The sequence below is a fragment of the Anas platyrhynchos genome, chromosome 19 (genome assembly GCF_047663525.1).
Source record: "Anas platyrhynchos isolate ZD024472 breed Pekin duck chromosome 19, IASCAAS_PekinDuck_T2T, whole genome shotgun sequence".
In the NCBI taxonomy this organism is placed as follows: Eukaryota; Metazoa; Chordata; class Aves; order Anseriformes; family Anatidae; genus Anas; species Anas platyrhynchos.
The window spans coordinates 8407537-8427472 of NC_092605.1; the positions used below are offsets into that span (position 1 = coordinate 8407537).

At 59.2% G+C, this 19936-nt stretch overlaps 2 protein-coding genes, 1 long non-coding RNA gene and 1 other non-coding gene across 5 annotated transcripts in view; 2 read left to right on the plus strand and 2 right to left on the minus strand.

Moving 5' to 3' along the window:
* Window positions 1-5122: 5122 nt before the first annotated feature.
* ST6GALNAC2 (ST6 N-acetylgalactosaminide alpha-2,6-sialyltransferase 2) lies at window positions 5123-13890 on the plus strand. Of its 2 annotated transcripts, none has more exons than XM_027471280.3 (10): window positions 5123-5489; window positions 9577-9666; window positions 9783-9831; window positions 10174-10348; window positions 11099-11264; window positions 11349-11487; window positions 11671-11774; window positions 11880-11963; window positions 12607-12706; window positions 12814-13890. In XM_027471280.3, the coding sequence occupies exons 1-10, from the start codon at window positions 5365-5367 to the stop codon at window positions 12979-12981; spliced, it is 1200 nt and encodes a 399-aa protein (XP_027327081.3). In that variant the 5' UTR covers window positions 5123-5364; the 3' UTR covers window positions 12982-13890. The 2 variants fall into 2 exon arrangements, with proteins under 2 accessions (XP_027327081.3, XP_027327080.3); XM_027471279.3 differs by lacking the exon at window positions 5123-5489 and adding an exon at window positions 8034-8188.
* A 1210-nt stretch (window positions 13891-15100) lies between these two features.
* LOC101797152 (uncharacterized) lies at window positions 15101-18688 on the minus strand. The gene is made up of 5 exons (XR_003501107.3): window positions 18556-18688; window positions 17740-17846; window positions 16643-16730; window positions 15842-15913; window positions 15101-15184 (listed from the first exon to the last, which is right to left on the minus strand). It is a non-coding gene; the product is annotated as an uncharacterized lncRNA (long non-coding RNA).
* CYGB (cytoglobin) overlaps window positions 17646-19936 on the plus strand; it is a 41139-nt gene continuing 38848 nt past the window's right edge. The window contains exon 1 of the mRNA XM_072025547.1: window positions 17646-17799. Within this exon, the coding sequence (XP_071881648.1) occupies window positions 17723-17799 (77 nt within the window). The 5' untranslated portion in view covers window positions 17646-17722. The remainder of the gene's footprint in view (window positions 17800-19936) is intronic.
* Window positions 17929-18003, minus strand: LOC113845568 (small nucleolar RNA R38). Its single transcript, XR_003501266.1, has one exon. It is a non-coding gene; the product is annotated as a small nucleolar RNA R38 (small nucleolar RNA).

Below are 19936 nucleotides of genomic sequence, written 5' to 3' on the forward strand. Positions count from 1 at the left end.
CTGAGATGTCCCAGAACCAAGGGAAGGAAATTTCCTGGCGTGTTTTTTCCCACCAGCAGATCCCATTCCCTCCAGGCTCTGCTCCTGGGATGGAGCCAGCTCCGCAGAGGGTTTGGAGCCCTGTGGTTTGGTGCATCCCCCAGGGGGAAAGCGGCGATGCCGAGCTGTGCCAGCGCATCCCCAGCCTCCCTGGCACAGCTGAACGGAGCTGCAGGGATGCCCGAGGACAGTGCCGTGGTGCAGGGCCACCCAGCTGTCCCCACCGATGTCCCTGCGGCATTGTCCCAGTGCCACCAGGTGGCAGCTCCTGTTCAGGGACCTGCCAGCACCCTGCTGTGTCCGAGGTGTCCAGGTCTGGTGGCCAAGCACCCTGTGGCTGCCCACGCTGTGCCAGGCTGCCATCCCTGGGCATCCCAAGCTTTGTAACACCCGCCTGCCCCTGGGGTTATGGCCTGGGACCTCCTTCAGGTACTTGGGGACATGTGCAGAAGCGATTTGGTGGCTTCGAGTGCCACCCAGCTGCCAAGGATGTGCCAAGGTGCGGCCTCGGCTTGTGCAACGTGGCATGGTGCTGGAGGCAGCGCGAGCGGAGGGACTGGCAGCAGGATGAGGTCTGGTGTCCTCAGCACCCAGTGCTCCTCCTGGGGTACAAACACAGCACCCAGTGCTCCTCCTGGGGCACGGACACAGCACCCAGTGCCAGCCGGTGGCAGCACCCGTTCCCCTCTGCCAGCCAGGAGCTCCAGGGTCTGCAGGACTTAAAGCGGGATGTCGAGCCTCTGATCTGGGTAAGAAATACAGAGCTGGGCATCAGCACACCCAGAAGTTTCTGTCGCATTTGTCCTGCTTTTTCTGGAACTTACCACGAGGTGGAAGTACCGCCGTGCCCCGCTCCTCCCTGGGCTCCCCAGGAGTTAACACAGCCTCTGGATGCTCCCAGCGGGGCTGCGAGAGACAAATCCTCTCTCTCGCAGTGCCACATTCCTGGCGGGGCCTCGAATCGTTTGTTTGGTTTCCTCGCTGCCCTTTTCACGGCGTGACGCCTCACCTGTCCCCAGCAGAAGCAGGAGCCATGGCCAACCGCATACTTGGGGGCACGTCGCTGCTGGGCTTTGGCCGGGCTGGAGGAGCCAGGTTGGGGTTCCTGGGCTGTGCCGACCACCCCATGTCCCTCTCCCCCAGCACTGCTGCGTGTGCCACGTGTGACATCCACATTGTCACTCCTGTCCCTCTGTTCCCAGGCAAGAAACCCCGAGCAGCAAGGTGAGCTGGACACCGCTGGACACCAGCACCCAGCTTCCCAGCACGGAGCGGGCACTCCCAGGCAGCACAAAAACCCCTGTGCTGGTGACTCGCCACGTGGTTTTTGTATTTATTTGTGTTATCCAAGCAGAGAGAGGATTTGGGGGCAGGCCCTGCGTGCGCAGCGGCGAGGCCTGCACCCCGCTCACCCTGCATTCCCTCCTGCCTCAGCGATGTGGCAGCAGGGAAATGCAGTCAGACGAGAAAAACTATTGATAACAGGGGAGGGTGACCAAGATAAAGGAGCAGCCCGTGGCTTTGTTCTGCACACAAGTACCAGATGACCTCCGGGCTGTTCCCTTGCAGCGAGCCCTGACCTCTGGGTGGGTGTTGGAGCAGGGCCCCGCGGGCAAACAGCTCCTGGGGACACAGCGGGCCCCGCTTCCAAGGGTTTCCTCTGCCAGGCACTGTGGGGTTTCCCCAGCCTGTTCGGGCCCTCAGGCAGCAAATCCCAGGTGCTGGGACCTGGGAAGACGCCAGGCTCCCTCCATGCCTCCTAAAGCTGTGTTTGCAGGCGGGGGCCATGCAGGCAGCCATGGGGCCAGCAGCATCGCACACTCAGAGACCGCGTCCCCTGTCCCCAGCTGTGTCCTTGCAGGACAGAGCCTGGCCAGCCCCCTGGGCCATGTGGCAAACACAATCCCCTGTTTGAGCAACCCCTGGGGCCGTTTGGCCTGCAGAGAACCGGGCAGGATCACTCCAGGCCTGCCCTGCCCGGCCTGGAGCTGGCGAGAGAGCGGCTGGGGTTGTGCCACCCCAATTTCTCAGAGGTGTTTTCCAGCTCCGAGCCCCTCCAGGCCATAACCCAGAGCCTCAGCGGTTGCCTCATGCCCTACAGAGACCTTCGGACTGTGTGCTGGGCTTATCTCCGTCCCGCTCAATGGTCCGGGGCTGACCGGCAGCACCGCCATGCACAGGAGGCTCCGTGATAAGAGCAGGGCCGAGCCCGGCAGCTGCTGGCACAAGCCACCACGAGCCACGGTGCTGTCCAGCTTGCCACCCTCTCTGTGGCTCGTCCCCGTGATGTTCCTCCTTTTTTAGGGAGCAGGGGGGGACTGCAGGGTGTGTTTGCCCAGCGGGCTGGACCCTGCTGGTTTTGCTGCAAAGATGGGCCCCATCGGCTGGGTTTCCCCTTGAGCTGCGTCCCACTCTGTCCATGCTATCCATTTGGGGCTGTGCCCTGGGGAAGGATTCTCCCATTCCTCGGGCAGCCTTTTGGGGTGAAAGGCAGAAAGGCAGAGCCCATTGCTTGGAGCTGCAGTCACCACGGGGTGGTGCTGAGCATGGCCCTGAGCATCCCCAGTCCTGTAGCTGCACCATGCTCCCTGTGCCCATGCACCCTCCGTGCAGCCACATCTCCCCAAAAGCCCCCTGGGGACCAGCAGGGAGCACCCGGGGTGCCACAGAGGCACTGAATTTTGCCTGAGCCTGGCTCTGCAGGGACCTGGCATGAGGAGTTTTGGCCGAGCCATGCTCCCACCCCACTGGGAAGGGGCCATGCACGGCCTCCCGAGACATCTGCTCATGGTTCGTGCTCATGTAACCACCTCGTCCCCGCGAGCAGCCATATGGCCCCGCGCTCCCTGGCAGGGCTGATGCTGCAACGCGTTTCTAAGGTCCATGCTTTGAATTTCAGGGAAATTTCCCATAAACGGATATGTTTTTGGCACTTTGTTAAACGTCCCTTCGACCTGTGCTGGACAAACTGGGAGGTGTGAATCCTCCGGGAGGTTTTTGGAGATCATTTTCTCCCAGCTGGGCAGTTCGTCATGGCAAAGACCCCAAGGCTTTCCTCCACCAACAGCCCGATGGTGCAGATTGTTCTCGTTTCCCTCCCGCTCTCTCTAGCGATGTGGATGGCTCGGGTTTTGTTTCCAAGGGTAATTACTGGGATAAAAAGCCCAGGCTAAAAATGATACATACTGGCTGTCATTGTAATTTCTTTTTGTGTTCTTTTTCTAATCTTTATTTGGCAACTATCGCCCTAAAAGGTTTTCACACTTATTCAACTTCTAAATAGGCGCTGTTTAATTTTGGGGCAGGGGCCAAAACGTATTGTAGCATGAAACAAGCAGAGCAGATGAAGAACTGCATCTCATTTTCATCCCCTAATGAAAAAAAAAAAAAAAAGAAAAAACAAAAAACAGTAAATGTGTCACCCCGCAAGCAGCTCCTCCACCTCACAGGGCAAAGGCACCAACGCTGCTGCTCACCGGGGTCTGCATTTTGGGGCCACAAACATCCCCGGGTGCCAAATCCCAGACTTTCCCAGGCCACTTGTGGGGAAACTTTGCACCTCCAGGGCTGTGCTAGCTCCCCCATGGCTTACTGGAGCAGTTGGTAATAATTAGCCATGATTAACGAAGAGCCGAGAGCACATGAGCTGAAGCATGGGGTCACGAGGAGTGAATCCCCCTTGGTGCATGGAGGGGAATAGGGCCAGCGTGGTGCCCTCCTGTTTTGGGGGCTGGAATCCCCCTGGGGACCAGGGCTGGCACCTGGGGGACCCAGGGAGCTGCGTCCCCCTGGCTGGGGTTTTGGGACAGCCGTGTGTTCCCTGCCAGCCTCCGCAGAGGGTCACCCCGCGGTGTGGTGCAGCTGAAAACCCCTTCCCAAAGGGTTTTTTTTTCCCCCCCTACTGCTCCATGCCTGCCCTATGCTGCGTCCCTCGGGGTCTCTGCAGCTCAGCCTTAGCCCTGAGACCACTCAGCAGCCTCTAATTCCTCTGATTTATTGGTCTGATACTAATTGTGGCCCTAAAGCTGGCTTTTGGCTAGGAGAGGATTTGTAGGAAGAAAAAAAAATTAAAAAAGCCAAAAAGAGACTGAAACAAGGTAGTTTAAAGGGAATTTTGCATTTATCTTTCTTTGAACCAGCAGCATCGCTGGAAGCGTGGCGGTGTGGGTAGGAATGGAGGTGGGGGGCCTGGATCTGGGGTGGGATGAGAAATGCTGGACAAAATGCACCAGCGGGGGGCTGGGGAGGTGCCGGGGGGACGCGGGGCTGGATGGAGCAGGGCTCGCTGCTGCTGCTGCTCCCCGGGGCTGGTGGCTTCCTAAAAATCCCCCTCCCTCCCCCCAGAATCCCCGCAGCTCACTTTAAATGCCTGTTTTCCCAGCTGAATCCCTTCCCCCAGTGTGAAAGCGTTTGGGTGTTTCCTTTAGTTTTCAGGTTTGTTTCCTTTCTTGCGCTGAATGTAGTTAAACTTTTCTCGAAATGCTCTTTCAAGAACGATCCAGAGGCGCTTTCCTTCCGAAAACACCAAAATGCTTCGTCCACGTTTCCTTCCTGCCCTCCCCTCCCCAGCCCAAACTCGAATTCAGCACAAATTTGTGAATTCGTGTTGGTTGCTGTGAAATTGGGGAATTCCACGGGGAATTATTTGTTCCCCTGCAAAAGCCTGCGGGTCCCGGGTAGCCCCACCAGCACTCAGGCAGCTTTGCCTTTTTTCCCCTCGTTTCACCCCAAATTTGCTCCTGTGGAGGGGAGCTTTTGTGGATCCCCGTGTGTACATGCTGCAGAGCTGTATCGGGCACTGGGGGCTGGAGCTTGGGATTTTCTGATCTGCCACAATCACCCCAGCCCCGAGGGGTCCCCGGGTGTTAGCGTGGGCTGCGTGGGAGCGCAGGGCTGGAGCCGAAGGAGAAAGAGGAGAAAGTTACAAAAAAAAAAAAAAGGGGGGGGGGGATAAAAGGGGAAAAGCTCTGCTTTGTGAGCTGTAAGTGGGTGGCACGAAAGGGAGGCAAAAAAAAAAAAAAAAAAAAAAAAAAGCTCATTTCTCCGTTGGTCTGAGTAAATGTTTAATCCCCGGCTCGGAGCAAAAGCAGCTCAAAAGTGCGTTTTTTCTCAGCAAGCCCCAACCAGTCAGCCCGGTGCCTCCTCCCTCCGCTCACGCTCTCCCTCCCACCGCTCCCCAGGGACATCCGAGGAGCTCTGCGAGGTGCAGCGGGGCCAGGAGGGAGCCAGCCTCAACCTCTACCCCAACGGGTGGGCAGCGGGGGCGGCCAGGGGCTCAGCTCCACGCGGGGCTCCGAACATCGCCTTCGCCACTCGAGCAGCGGGATGGGGTCCCCGCACTGGAAGCGTCTCTGCCTCTTGCTGCTGGCGGCTTTTTCATCCTCCCTCGTCCTCTACGGGCACTACTACGCCACGGTGGAGCTGCCCGCTGGTCAGAGGATCATAGCCAGGTAAGGGCGAGGTGCTGGGGAGGGGGATTTTGGGGTGCTGGGGTGCAGGGGCAAGCCCCTTGGAGCAGGTTATCCCCACTGCGCCCCGGTTTCTTTGCTGGGTTGAGAAGAGATCGCAGCAGGCTCTGCCTCCCCGAGGTGCCCACGGCCACCAGCAGCACCCAGGGGTGCCCAGGGAGGGACCCTGGGGTGAGGGGGGGCTGCAGGGGTCCCTGCGTGGGTTCAGCCCAGCGCAGTGCCAAGGAACCAAAGGTGCAGGGGCAGCTGAGGGTGCTCAGCACCCGGCAGGACTCAAACCACCTCCAGCAGCCGGGCAGACCGGGCTGCAGCCGGGTCCTTTCGCCAGGGGGGGGTCTGGCCCCACGCTGCAGCACTGACCCTGGACGGGGCAGAGCTGTCCGCAGCCTGCTCAGCTCCCTCGGGGCTGCTGGCAAACTCCAGCAAGTCCCCAGCTCCAGCAGTGGGCATCTCCCCCTTCGTTTTTCCCTTCGGGCTTCCCCTGCAGCCTCCACCCTGCCTGAGGCTCAGCTGGAGTCCCCCTGGTGCTGGGGAGCCCTGGGGGTGCCAGCAGGAGCAGGCACCCTCCTCTGCCCCGAGCAGCGGGTGCCACACCAGCAGAGCGCTACGGGTGCCCCTCGCCTCCGCGCTGGGTGCTTGTGGGTGCTCCCAGAGCTCAGGAGGGAGAGGAGGATGCTGCGGGGACCTGGTCCTGCTCACGACCTGCCTGGGTTGGACTGGGAGTTACTGGGGTGCAGCTGGGTGGGCTCCCCTGGGGTCCCCACGCTGCTTCTTCCCCCGCTGGGAGCGCGGAGCTGTGTCTGCGCCCTCCCGTCCTGCCCGGTGCGGGGCTCTGCTCCCTGCAGGAGCATCCCCGTGGCAGGAGCTGGCTCTGGGTGACCGGTGGTGGTGGTGACAACAGAGCCAACCCCTGCCACACGGTGCTGGAGTGCTCACGATTGTGGTGCTGAGCTGCTCCCTGCACAGCTGCGTCCTCAGCCCCTCCGGGAGCCCGCAGCAACGCGCCCGGGAGCACCACGGGCTCCAAAATGCTTCCAGTTTTGTGTTTTTTTTTAATTCCCTTGGCTTCAAGCCAAACCCTAAAGCCACAGCTACAGCAGGGCAGGTCCTGTTCGCCTCAATTCCCTGTGTCTACACGCACCCCGACCCCGAATCTCTGCTCGTCCATAAAAGTTGTGTTAAAGCCTCAGCCCGGAGCAACCAGCGCTGCCCGGCGGCTGATGCAGGGCTGGATCTGGAAGTGAAATCTGTGCGTGCAGTGCTCCTCGCTGCTAAAGCACAGCCGCGGTGCAGGATTTGTGCTTTTCCTCCCGTTGGGGCAGGAGGGAAGGGCCAGCAGTGCTCCTGCTTCGGTGCCACATTTTGGGGAGGTTTGCGGGCACGAAGCGGGTCGGGAGGCACCGCCTGGTGCTGGCTGCTGCAAGCACCAACCCACCCCACCAGGGGTACGTGTGGCACTGCCCTGACCCCCTCTGGTTCAGTGCAGGGCTGGTGGCAGCAGTGAGGACCCCGTGGAGATGGACAAAATCCTCCTGTCCCTGCTGTGAGTCAGCTGCACCGCGGGCTGCCAGCCTGTCCTGCTGCAGCCCCATCCCACGCCCTTCCTGGCCGTTTCTCCAAACCCCTCCAGATTTCTGCTGGGACTTCTCACGGCTTTAATTCCAGCAAATGGGCTGGGCACCATCCTGCCTTGGCTCTGCACCAGGGGATGATGCCCTGAGCCCGGCCCTTTGCAGCGGGACGCAGCCCACGGTCACGGTGCTGCTCCGGCTCCTTCAAACAGCCCCGTGGGGACCCAGGAGAGTTTGGTTAAGATAGCGCTGGAGTGTGTGTGCTCTGAAACACTTGTGCACATATTTATCTTCCGGAAAAGGAGGGTGGGCACGGGCCAGAAGCGTCACATTGGGCAGTTTTACAGCTTTACACACCCAGGCTTGGCTCGCTCCTCTGCCGTGGCCAGTGCGCCCGGGCGGCCGCGGGCCACTCCTTTCCCGGGAGCCCCATTGTGCATCCGTCGGTCCCTGGGGGGGAAGGGGGGTCATCTTCTGAGTCAACCAAGCATCGCAGGGCACGGAGCCACCGAGGCTTCGCCACATCCTGGCGACTGACGTCAAGGCGCCGGGCTCGGCCGGGTTTGGGCAGCGGCCACGGTGCCGCGGGGATGGCACCGGCGGGTGGGACGGGGGCGCCGCCTGGGTTGGCGTCATGGGTTCGGCACAGGGCCTGGGAGGGGATCTGCAAACACCCAGAGCTGTTTGGCCACCAAAGGGAAGTGGGAGCCATCGCCAGCCTGAGCTGGAGGGGGTTTTAGCAGCCCGTGCTGCCCCAGATGTTCCTGTAACAGCCCAAAGTAGCCGGCACCGAGAGCGTGGGGCTGTGCCGGGGTCTCTGCCCACCCCAAAGGCACCAGGATATCAAAGGGAGGGGATGGGAAGGAGCTGGGGAGGCAGCGAGGTGCAGCTGGGGCTCGTGAGCCTGATGGGAAGGGGATGAGGAAGGACTGGGGCAGGGATGGGCCGTTTGGGTGCAGCTCCTGGGGAGGGATGGGAACTGCTCCAGGGGCTCGCTGCGGGGCTGTGTGTCCGTGGTGGCAGAAAGGGGCAGGTGGCCGAGCTGGGGGCTTCATGTGCTCTGCTTTGGGACCCAGAGCTCCGCAGGACTTGGTTCTGGATGGACTTCAGGTTTGGGTGGTGGCAACACCAAGGAGCTCTTTTGGGGAGGTTGGGGCTGGGCATCTCCTGCGGTGCCAGATGGAGGAGATGCCCGGGGCCGGGGCTCAGCTACCTGTGAGATGCCACCAGGGTTTGGCACCGCTGGGCTGACCCGGCAGGCAAAGAATTTCTTGTTTCTTGAGACTTTCAGCTCGCTGCAGGGCCGAGCTGTGCTCTGAGCAGTGCGTGCTGCCTGCAGCTGGGCCAGCCGAGCAGCGAGGCGCTCTGTGTGCGTGGGGCAGCTCCAGCACAGTGCCTGCTGCTTCGGGTTTGGGGTGGCCTCGAGGGGTGCATGGGGCTGGGGGCGGCACCTGCAGCCCGCCCTGCCCCGGTGTGGCCATACGGGGGCTGCTGGTGCTCAGCCTGTGTGAAACGGGGACCCCTTCGCCCTTGGCATCGCCCATCCTGAGCCAGCCCCGTCCTAAACTGGTGGGATGGAGCCTGAGGAGCTGACAATCCCCCAGGGAACACTGTACCCAGCTCTGGGCAGCGTCCTGGTGGCAAATGGGTCCGGATCAGCTCCGGGACAGGGCTGGCACCGTGGGGAGGAGGCGTCCCTGTGGCAGGGGACAGGGGAGGTGGCTGGGAGGAAACCCAACGCTCGCTGCGCAGGGGGAGGCAGAGCTGCGCTCCCCACCTGCCTCTACCTGTCCCCGAGCACAGATCCCGTAACAAGGGGCCCTTGTCTGCTCCACAATACCCCGCTCTCCCGCGAGCACCTGCTGCCCCGGCTGGGGCTGGCGCCGGGGTGCTCTGAAGGGCCCTTCTGTGCGGGGATGAATGGGAGCCTGTTCCCCGCCGGTGGGTACCCACCTCCTGCCGCCGGGCTGGGACCCTGCTGGGCCACAAAACCCCCCCGGGGGCACCCCTGGGGCTCTGGGCCCCAGGAGATGCTCGGGGTGGGGAGCTCCCTGCCACCGTCTCCCACCGGTTGGTGATGCACGGGAGCAGGGATTTATTTCCCCTTTCCTTGCTGTGCTTGCTTGGAAAGCTGGAGGGGACCCCCGCTAGCGAGTACCCAGCTTCAAGAAAGAGAAGAAAAGCCAAGGAAATCTTTGCTGGTTTGCTTCCCTTTCCCCCCAGGGTTTTGCTGGGGACGTAGCTGGTTGGCAGCTTCTGGCCTTGCTTCCTTTGGGGCTCAGTATTTTGTGTCCCCTGAGGGTCCCTGACCAGCCCCATCTCTGATCAGGGCACGAGGGGGCATCAGGGCACGGCCCACCCAGCCCCATGCACCCCAGGGACTCTCCCCATCCCCGGTTCCCATCACTTTTCCAGCACAGCACCACGCTTCTCATGGAAAGGGGGTGTCGGGATGTGGGGTCGGTGCCACCTCCCCTCATCCCAGTGTCCCCTTGCAGCCTGCTGCAGCCGGAGCCGCTGCTCCTGGCTCCGTCGGGGACCTCGCACCCAGCCGGCAGCCACAGGGCCCTCCGAGGCAGCTTGGAGAGGTAACGTGGGGGAAAAGGGGTGCGTGGGGAACCCAAAACAGGCTGGGAGAGCACTGCGGGGCTCCCCAGGCCCCCAGGGACAGGTTCTGACAGCTCCGTTCCCCTTTTTCTGGCAGGGAGTCCTTCAAACCTTCCTCGCAGCCAGAGGAGCGCAACCGGAGGCAGGTAATGCTTGGCAAAACGTGATGTGCTCCTGGTGCTTCCTCCTGCTGGGCTTTTTGTCCGGGTGGGGAAGCTGAGGGCCAGCTGGGCTGAAAGCAGCACGGTCTGGAAGAGTTTTTTGTGTGGGGAGGAGCAGCCCACTCCATGAGCCCAAATCCTCCCATGCCCTGGGGAGCCGGGGGCTGGGGGGACCCCAGGCACGAGGCACCCATGCCGAGGTGACCCAGCAGAAAACATGATGGGCGAGGAGCAGTGCTGTCACTGGGCTTGTCCCCAGCTGGGTGGAGATGCTGGGGAGAAATTGGCTCCAGCCTGGGGTCCGAACCGTGCTCCTCTCGCCCCCAGCCCAGCCCATGCCCCCGCTCGGTGGTGGAGGCAGCCAGGGCGCACCCCGCCTTTGGGGAGCTCTTCCAGTTTGCCACCCCGGTGCTGATGTGGGACCAGCACTTCAACCCCGAGACCTGGAACAGGCTGAAGGAGCGACACGTCCCCTACGGCTGGCAAGGCTTGTCCCACGCAGGTATGGCACCGAGCGGGCTGGGGGTGGTGGCAGCCGGGGCATGGGGCGGCTCGAGGGGACTGGGGACAACTGGGGACCCCAGGGAAATGGGGACCGGGGACCTTGGTCCCTTCCCACTCCACCTCCCCGGGAGCAGGGTGGAGGGCACAGCTCTGCAAATGCCACTCGCAGCATCTTGTGACATTTTCCCCAGATAAAAGCTCCAGTGTGTGCATGATTATTAACTGGGGCCCGGAGGACCTCGGACAACCCGCTCCATTGTTGCCAGAGGAGATTGTTTCCCTTCCAACCCCAAACCTACTCCCTGCTCTCCCCGGCAGCCGCCAGCTTCAGGCCTTGGGCTGGGAAGTGCTGGGGAGGGCGAGGCGGGGGGGCAAAGCAGGGGCAGCTGCAAGGAGGCATTGTCAGGACGGGAAATGAGCGGGGCTGCCATCAGCACCCGCGGGACCGGGGCTGGAGACGTCCGGATGTGTCCCCGTGCCATGCACAGCACCTGGCAGCCGCTGCTTGGAGCAGGATCAGTAATGCTGGGGGCTGTAACGTGGCTGGATTTGGCTTTTTGGGGGTACCGAGCACTTTGAGCTGGTGTTTGTCCACCCCCCCCTGCAGACCCCTCCTATACATGAGGATACCGTGAGCTTTTTTGTGGCACCAGGATGTCTGCGCGCTGCTTCCAGGGGCAGGTTTTGCTCTCTCGCAGCTGAGGTTTTGCTCTCTCTTTCCCTTTTTCCCTGTGTGCCCCCCACCCAGCCATCAGCAGCACCCTCCAGCTCCTCAACGCCTCAGCCAACAGGCAGCTCTTCGACCGGCGCCGCTTCCCGGGGGGCTGCGTGCGCTGCGCCGTGGTGGGCAACGGCGGCATCCTCAACGGCTCGCGGCAGGGCGAGGCGATCGACGCGCACGACCTGGTGTTCAGGTGGGGCCGGGGAAGGATTGAGGGGGGTCCTGGGGGTGCTGGGGAGGTCCCAGCCCCGGACACGGCCCCGCGGTGCTCCCACAGGCTCAACGGTGCCGTGATCAGGGGCTTCGAGGAGGACGTCGGGACCAAGATCTCCTTCTACGGGTTCACGGTGAACACCATGAAGAACTCGCTCATTGCCTACGAGGAGTACGGCTTCACCCGGATACCCCAAGCCGAGGTGGGACCCCCACCGTGGGGCACAGCAGGGGGGGTGGGTGGCTGACCCCAAATTGTCCCCTGAGGCCGGGATACACCTTGCCCCAAACCTTCTCCAAGTCGCAGGAGCCTCAGCCCTCACCCCGCGGGAGGGCAGTGCCCCAAATTCCCCCCCCCAGGCCCCGTGTCTGTGTCCCCCCTGCAGGACCTGAAGTACATCTTCATCCCCTCGGACGTGCGGGACTACATCATGCTGAGGTCGGCCATCCAGGGCAGCCCGGTCCCCGAGGGCTCGGACAAGGGTGACGAGTGAGTACCCATGGGTGAGGCACCCGAGGGAGCGCGAGCTGTCCCCGCCTTTGTCCCCGCTGGGCTAAATCCCAAGTGGCACCCATTCTCCTCTCCCTGCTGCAGTCCACGGAAATATTTTGGACCGGAGGTGTCCGCGGAGAAGTTCAAGCTGCTGCACCCGGATTTCCTACACTACCTCACAACCAGGTGAGGAGGAGCCCGATGCAAAGCCCGGGCTCAGCACCCAGAGGTGCGCAGCTCTGCCTGCCCGCCTCCCAGCCCCGCTTTCTGCAGCGTGGCCCCGCAGCTGCCCAGTGCCAAAACTGGGCTCCAGCCCTGGTTCCAGCTTGGTTCCAGCCCTGGTCCGTCCCCAGAACTGAAGCCACCTCTGTCCTGCTCTCTGCAGACAAGGCAGGGAGATCCCCCCCCTGCCATTCCCATTCCTCGTGGTGCCACACGGTTCCTCCTGGTGGGGAGTCTTGTACAGCCCGGCTGCGCTCACCTGGCCCTCCACTTCCCCAAACACGTTAGCCCATTTTGAACCATTCTAAAGAAGCAGAGAGAAGGTCCAAAGGGATTTTTTTTCCCCCTACATCTCACGCAAACCAGTGCCTGGCTTGGGACAACTTAAGACCCCGAGGCGGCGCGTGTTAGCAGCTTGCAGAGCACGAGCTGAACCTTAGTAGCAGACACCCGAGAATCCACAGACGGTGAATTTGTGGGTTCTTGCCGCTCGGTGCCCCTGCCTTATCGGGGCCGGAGGTGCCGGGTGTGTGTCACGCGCTGGCGAGGCGCCGGGCGGTGCAGTTTGGCCGCGTGCCCCCCTCCAGCACCGTGTCTGCACCCGCAGGTTCCTGCGCTCGGAGCTGCTCAACATGCAGTACGGCCACCTCTACATGCCCAGCACCGGCGCCCTGATGCTCCTGACAGCCCTCCACACCTGCGACCAGGTAAGAAGCCACGGGGCCACCTTCCCCAAACACCTTGGGGGTCCCCTTTGGGCATTGTTGGGCCCCCCGAGGCGCTCACCGCCCTCTGTCCGCCCGTCCCGTGGCAGGTCAGCGCCTACGGGTTCATCACGGGCAACTACGAGCAGTTCTCGGACCACTACTACGAGGTGGAGAAGAAACCCCTGGTGTTTTATGCCAACCACGACATGCTGCTGGAAGCGGAGCTGTGGAGGAGCTTGCACCAGGCGGGCATCATGGAGCTGTACCAGCGCTGAGGCCGGGCACCGGCCCGACGGGGTGACCCCGAGGCGTCCCCGCGCAGTGTGGAGGGGCTCTCCTCCTTCCCGAGGTCCCCGTCCATCCCCGCAGGGCTCTCCCGACGTGATGGGCCAGCCCGAGGAGCGGGCAAGCTGGCAGCAGAGCCGTGGGGATGGTGCTAACGGGAGAGCCCACGGTTCCTCAGGGATCTCCAGCAACTCCTTCATGGCGCCGTGAGACCGAGCGCGGGCTTCGGGGCACCGAAAAGCGCCGCTGAGCGTGGCTGGCACCTCCCCGTGCCACCAAGGTGTCCCTTGGGGTGGCAGCAGGCCCTGGGAAACACGGTGCTGGTCTGCAGCTGGGGCAAGGGGATGCTGGAAGAGGATGCTGATGAAGTGTACATCGACCACCTTTGTTCCTTTCAATTTTTTTGAGTTTTCTGGAGATTCAATGCCTTTTCTGCCTGCAGTTTCCAGCTGGAAAACCCCCTTCACTCCGCCAGCACGCCCCAGCCCAAACGCTCGGCACTGGGGCAGGACAAGTGGGAGGAATCCTTGGCCTGGGGACGAGATGGTCTGAATGAAAGAGTGGTGCTGTGCTCGGACACCTCCTCTCCCGGATTATTTAACGCCTCAACGTCGGGCAGCTCTGGGCTGACAGCCTTAGCTGCCCTCTCTTGTGACAAAACCTATAATGCATGGTGTCAGAAGCTTTTTTTTTTTTTTTCCAAGGCTAAGCTATTTAAAAAGGAGAAAAAATCCTACGAGTGAACTAAAAACCCTGGGTGACCCAATGGTGCCGTGGGAGATGTGTGCGGGCTCCTGAGGCTCGGGCTGGCTGGAGGGTTGGTGTTGCACAGCGGGGGGAGTGCTGTGCCCTGAAACTTTCCCTATTTTGTACAATTACAGGAACTTTTTGTAACTTTCCTCCGTGCTTGCTGTGGTGGGTCAGCTATGATGCACTCTTATCCTGTAGCAGAGGGGCTGGAGGCTGTGAAACAGCGCGGCTTCAACGTGGGGAGGGCTCGGAGGCTGAGCAGGGCCCTGACACAACCCCCCCAGCCGGGCGGTGGCTGCATGGGATCGGATCCCCGGGCACTCCTCCACGCAGCCCGTCCCCACCTCTGATGCTGTTTCTTTCCAGCAGCTGAAGGAGCAACTCCTTGCAGAGATGGCGAGAGATAGCCTGGCCCCTAGCCAGGGAACCCTGCACCCCCCCAGGCTCCATCTCCCTTTGTGAGAGCAAGCTGCACGCAGCTAGTTAGGAGCGAGCTGAGGAAGATTACATCTGAAACGGGCTGGCGGGCTGATCCCCAGTGTGGAGCCCGGCTTCCGAGTCTCCAATTAACCTTTGTGCACGTCAATCACCTCACAATGGTACCCAGGCAGCCTGTTAGGCCTGTTCCTGTAGGCAGAACCCCTTCCAGGACAAGAAGGACCCTGATTCCCGTGCTGCCTCAGTAATGTGCCACCAAAACCTCCTCAAACTAGCTCTGGCCAAGCATGAGCACGAGCCATGTGGCTGTAATCACAGCGATGGGTGGCACTGACGCACATGGCAAAAAGCAGTGTTGTTTTTTTTTTTAAAGATGAATGCTGTCATAGTCAAGCATCCTGCCAGGGCTCCCAGCCAGCTTCCATGGGTAGAGCTGTGTGCACAGGAGCTGCGGCACTCACACACCTTTCCTGTTCCAAAAAAGGAGGTTTTTCTATCCGCTGGTGCAGGCTAGCCCTGCAGTTAAACATCCCTCCCTCATTTTATGGCCTTATCAAGGAACCTGATTGTTGGACTGCTGCCTCTCGCTTCTCTTTGAGCTTCTAAGCAGACAAGAACTGTGTTTTTACCAGTTCTAGCTTTTCCATAAAGTTTTGTCACAGTTACCATGAATTTCTTCAGCATTTTCCTTTCAGCAGAAAAACTTTCAGCATTTTCCTATAGAAGACACTCAAACCTGAAGACTTCATCAGGTACTGGGAAGAAGCAGGCAGTGCTGTGAAGAGCAAGCTCAGTTTCTGTGATATCAGAAAGCATTTCACCCTGAAATCCTTTCTATCTGCTCAAAATCCTTTGTTTGATTAGATACCCATTACAAAAAAAAAAAAAAAAAAAAAAACACAAAAAACTTTAACTCTCAAGCCAGTTTCAATACTTTTGTGTTTTATTCTGGAATAGAAGACTGCAGGGAACCACTCCTTCCTCCAGCCAGCTGCAGAGCAGGTCCTAGTAGAAAAGACAGCATCAGAGAAGCAACTGTCAGATGAAAAGTTTCCACTGATTTGCATTATTTAATCAAGAGTACGTATCTCAGAAGACTGGGAAGTGCTCTTATGAGCGACAGCTCAGCCTTTATTCTGCATCCAGCTGGCAGAAGCCTGCACGCTGAATATGTGATCCTGCTTTTCGTAACACAGCTAACTTCCCTGCAGCCAAGGCTTCAGGGTTCTAAAACGTGCTTCTCCCCCAAAGCCACCAGCACTAGCACCTGAATCCTCTCTGGTCCTACTGGGATCTTACCAGTGGTGCAGTTGTAACAGCCACTGAGCAGAGACAGAGCCCGCAGCATGCCCAGGTGCCCGTTTTACATCACTTCAAGTGAAGTGCTATCAGTTGTGAGACCCTCTGCAGAACAATCCTCCTGCTGGTGCTGGGAGACACCGCAAAATGATGCTGTCACTGCCCTAAGCATGCCTGCTTTAAGCTCCTGCCCTTCTCTGTTCTCCAAACACCAGACAGCTGTTACTTCTCCCACCACGCTGCCCCTTCACCTTTTTTCCCCTCGCTCTGTGGAAGCCCGAAGCCCCACGGAAGGTAACTGTATTTGCAAAGCAAGCACTCTGCCGGGCTGTAGTAACGTTCCCTCCCCCTTTGTATACTAACCTGTACTTAAGGACGGAGGCAGTCCACTGTCGTCAAGCCTGCCGGTTCAGCCCGTCACCGACCATTATTGATCTGCAAACAAATTCGGGTTCTGTTAAATAAAGCATGGAACTCCCAGCAGAACGCAGCTGTCAGCCGCCTGCAGATAAAGCACAGTTACAGTGTGTGTTCAGTGACTGTACATCGCGTCAGATAAAAACACGTTTCTTATCTGCCCTCTCAATGTGCCTTACCGTTTGCACAAGCGATTTAAAAGCCATTCGCAGATCTAGAACTAAACTGTGCTCTGACAAGAGCAGCCTGCGTTTATTATACTCCCTGCACGACCTTGCCACATCTGGGCTCCTGCGGGCCGGCTGCTGAAGGACAGATGGGCACATGGAGAAGTTTTTGTGCGTGTTCGTGCATCACAAGGGCAGGAGGAAAGCAGGCAGGCACCGATTTTGCCTTCCTGGGGTCATTTGTGTCACTTTAGCCCTTGCAAGATGCAGGAGGGCTGCTGAGGGGAAATACGTAAGCCTCAGTGGACAGTTTTTCCCTCACAGATGAGTTGTCAGACAGGGATAACAGCACATCACCGGCTCAGTTTCTCCCCCATCCTTGGCTACATGAAGTCAAGTTCTACAGAACTGAAGAGCGGAGACGCCCAGATGCGGGCACGTCTGGGAGTCTATGACCTGTGTTCTTCCTGGGAAGCATTCAAAAATTAGGTGTTCTGGTCAGCAGATGAGTCACGCTGCCCACAGACTTGGCGTGTGAGGTGTAAGCCGAGCAGCACGCAGTGCTCAAGGATTCTCTTACCAGTTCGACGCCCGACTTCAGAGCTGCCTGCTTGCCAAAGCTGTCCTTGGGGAAGACGCAACCCAGGATTCTACAGCATGTTTTCCTCCTAAATATAAGATGCAGTGAACATTTAGCAGCAATCCTTCAAGGGAAGTTTGTCCTCCCCTTATAAAACCAGCACCAAGCCACCCAGCAAGAATCGGAGGAAGGTTTCCTTTCTGAGAGCCAATTTTTGTATCAAACTCAGCACAGCAGAAACCCATCCCTCAGAGACAGGGAGCATATTTCACATTTTCGATCTGTTTCACTCGAGAGACAAGCTCTGGGAGATGGGTGCTATTTAAATCCTCGCTTAGACAAAAACACCAGCTTTGAGACTTCGGTGCTTTAGACCCTTTTAAGCTGTGTCAAGCAGCCAGTGCTACTTTTCCCCACCACACAGGAACATCTTACCACAACTCCCCTTGCAGAGAGGAATAAGGCACTCATTTGGGATGCAAATCACCCATGGACTTGAGAAATGCCCTGAAGCAGGTGTCCATCAGCCACATCCCTTCTAGGAAGGGTTCTTTAGTGTGTGCCCCTTTTGGGCTGACCTTTTGGTGTACGTGAGCTGCACCTCCCTACTCCCAGCCACCCAACGCAAGCACAAAACTACCCCAGTACACCTCCAGGTTAGCACAGAGACCAATTATCCTTTCACCAGGTCTACTCCTTTGACAAACACACTTCGGAGATGAGCTGTGTCAAGTGTCTCCCTAATGGGCTGCCATTCAATCCCTCTAATTTCTAATCCCTTCTACTCTTGCTCATCTTTGACAACGTTGACAACCAGGTGCTCCACAGGGCACCAACAACATTCAAATCCCCATTCATTGCGCGCTGCCTTTCAGTCTGAGCTCCATGGTAGCAAAGAGCTGCACACTCAGGTGGCAGCTGCAACAAAGCCACAGCCTTGATTGGCTTAATTACACTAATCAAGCCATTAGGCTTTTATACCTCCTCCCAGCAGCCTGAGAAGGCTATCATCTGACACAGCAGAACAAGCCTTACATCCACAGCCCAACAACAGGAGAAAACTCAAGCAGGATGAGCTAAATGCTGCCGTTTCTCACCCATGTGCTGATGGTGCAGGTCTGCTGCCAACGGAGTGGAAGAATCAGCTTCCCCGAAAGGTGAGTGCAAGGCGCATTTTTATGCTTGCTCGACAACGTGCTGCCACCTGGAAGAGTGGAGGGATACTGAGCGTTAATCCATGTAACGTGGATTATATACACGGAGCTTTTATCTTTTTGTCTTTAATGCTGAGCCTCAGAATCATGATTCCACAGGGGAAAATGTGATTTCAGCCAGGGATAACATAATCATCACTAGCTCAGCTGCAGCCCAGGCCTCCTGGAGCCTGCTCCCAGCTCCTTCCCCGGGTGCCAACGACACCTGGCGGGCACAGCACGCTCCGTTTTGCATTGCTGGGCGGCTCGGCGATGGGGAACGCTGCCTCAGGCCGCCGAGCCTCGCTGCATGAAGCCTGTACCGACAGCAGTGCTGAGCCGTGCCCGCTGCTGGATTAAATACCCACATTAAATCCCTAGGAAGCAGCCCGGGCTCGGGGAGGGCCGCAGGGCGGCCAGACACGGTTTAGCCCGGCACTTTGGGGCCGGCCCGGTCCCCGTGAGGGGCACAGGCCCGGACAGGGCCCGGCCTTGCCTCCCCTTCAGCCGGCCGCCATGACGCGCCGGGCCCACCATTGGGGGGGGGGGGGGGGGGGGGCCGCGATCCGACGCCCCCCAAAAGACGCGGAGGCCTCGCCGCAAGGCCATGGGCAGCCATGGCGGCGCGCAAACGCCTCCTGCTCTTGCCCGTGCTGTCCCCGAGCCCCTCGGAGCCGCCACACCCGCGGATGGGCGGCGATGGCGGCGGGCCCCACTTACCGAGCGCTGCGCGGCCGCCATGTCGGCGCGGGGAAAGGGAGAGCGGCCCGCGCGCGCCTGCAAAGTCTCGCGAGAGGAGGGGGGGCGAGGCGCGGGGGCTCCTGGGAAGTGTAGTCCCGGCCCCCCAGGGGGCGAGGCCGGGGCTGCGGTGGGCCCCGGGCCCTGCTCCACCCTGCAGCCGGGGCGGGCCTGAGGCGGTGTCAATAAGAGAAAAATAAAGAAATAAAGACATAAACGAGCATAAAGTAGCACTGGGGCGAGGCATGGCTCCTCCAGAGGCCGCTTTTGCAGCCTCTCCTGGAGCAGAGTGGGGCAGCGGCTGGCTGAGGCGGACCTGCGGGAACACATGAAGCTGGGGATAGGAGGATGGGGGCTCGATTAATCGCATTAATGACTTCTAATTAAAAACAATCATTATTAAAGCCAGGGATGGAAGATTGGGGGCTTGCTTAATCGCATGAGAAATAGATGTTGCTGAGTGTCTTTGCTTACTACTGTGCAAATTAACCGAAACAAGGAGTCCCACAGAGGATGTTTCCTGACAAAAATGTCCCAAAAACCAGCTGAGACCAACCCTGTGGCTGGGAGAAGAGCCAAGGAGCAGCTGAGGCTGTGCAAAGGCAGGGGGTCAGCTGGTGGTGATGAAGAAGAGTTATCAGCCTTCATCCCCACAGCCCCTAGGGACCACCACTAGGAGACACTGCAAGCACAGACAGGAGGAGTTCACAGAAGTGGCTTCTTGGAACTAATTTTAATATGAATTGGGGATAGGTTATGTGTATGTATAGGTGTATTGGGAAACTTCCTGCACATTTCACTCTTTACTGCATATAACCAAGGCAAGTTGCCGCGTTGGGGTGTGCATGCCTTTGGGAGCTATCCTAAAATCAGCGCCCGGCTCCAAAATAAGCCACATACCTACTTCATAACTCATTTGCTTCGAGTTGTAGAGTTCTGCCATGAATCGCTCAGAGCTGGGCCCCAGGCTCCTTGCATGGAGATTTTTGCATTTCCATGCTTCTCGCTGTTTGCTTTTCTTGGTTCTTGGTGTGTGCTGCTGCCCAGGGAGGCGCACGGGATTGTAGTTAGTGCGCTAAATGCTTCAAAAGGCTGAACAAGCATTAGCTCATGCAGGAAGGGGCACACTTCAAAAAGGCTAATTAGCTGGAGGTTGGGGATTAGTCAGAGATTAGTTGGTAAATGTATGTGCTGTGCTTTGAATACATGGTGCTTGCAGTGTGTACTATGATTAGTTTCTGCTGTTAAAAGCCGCCGCGAAATCTACAGGATCCTGTTTAGTCCATGAGGTAATGGAGTGTGAGCAGAACCGGGGAGGGGAGCTGCGGATCAGCAGTATCCACTTTCTTGCCCCAAAGCTTTA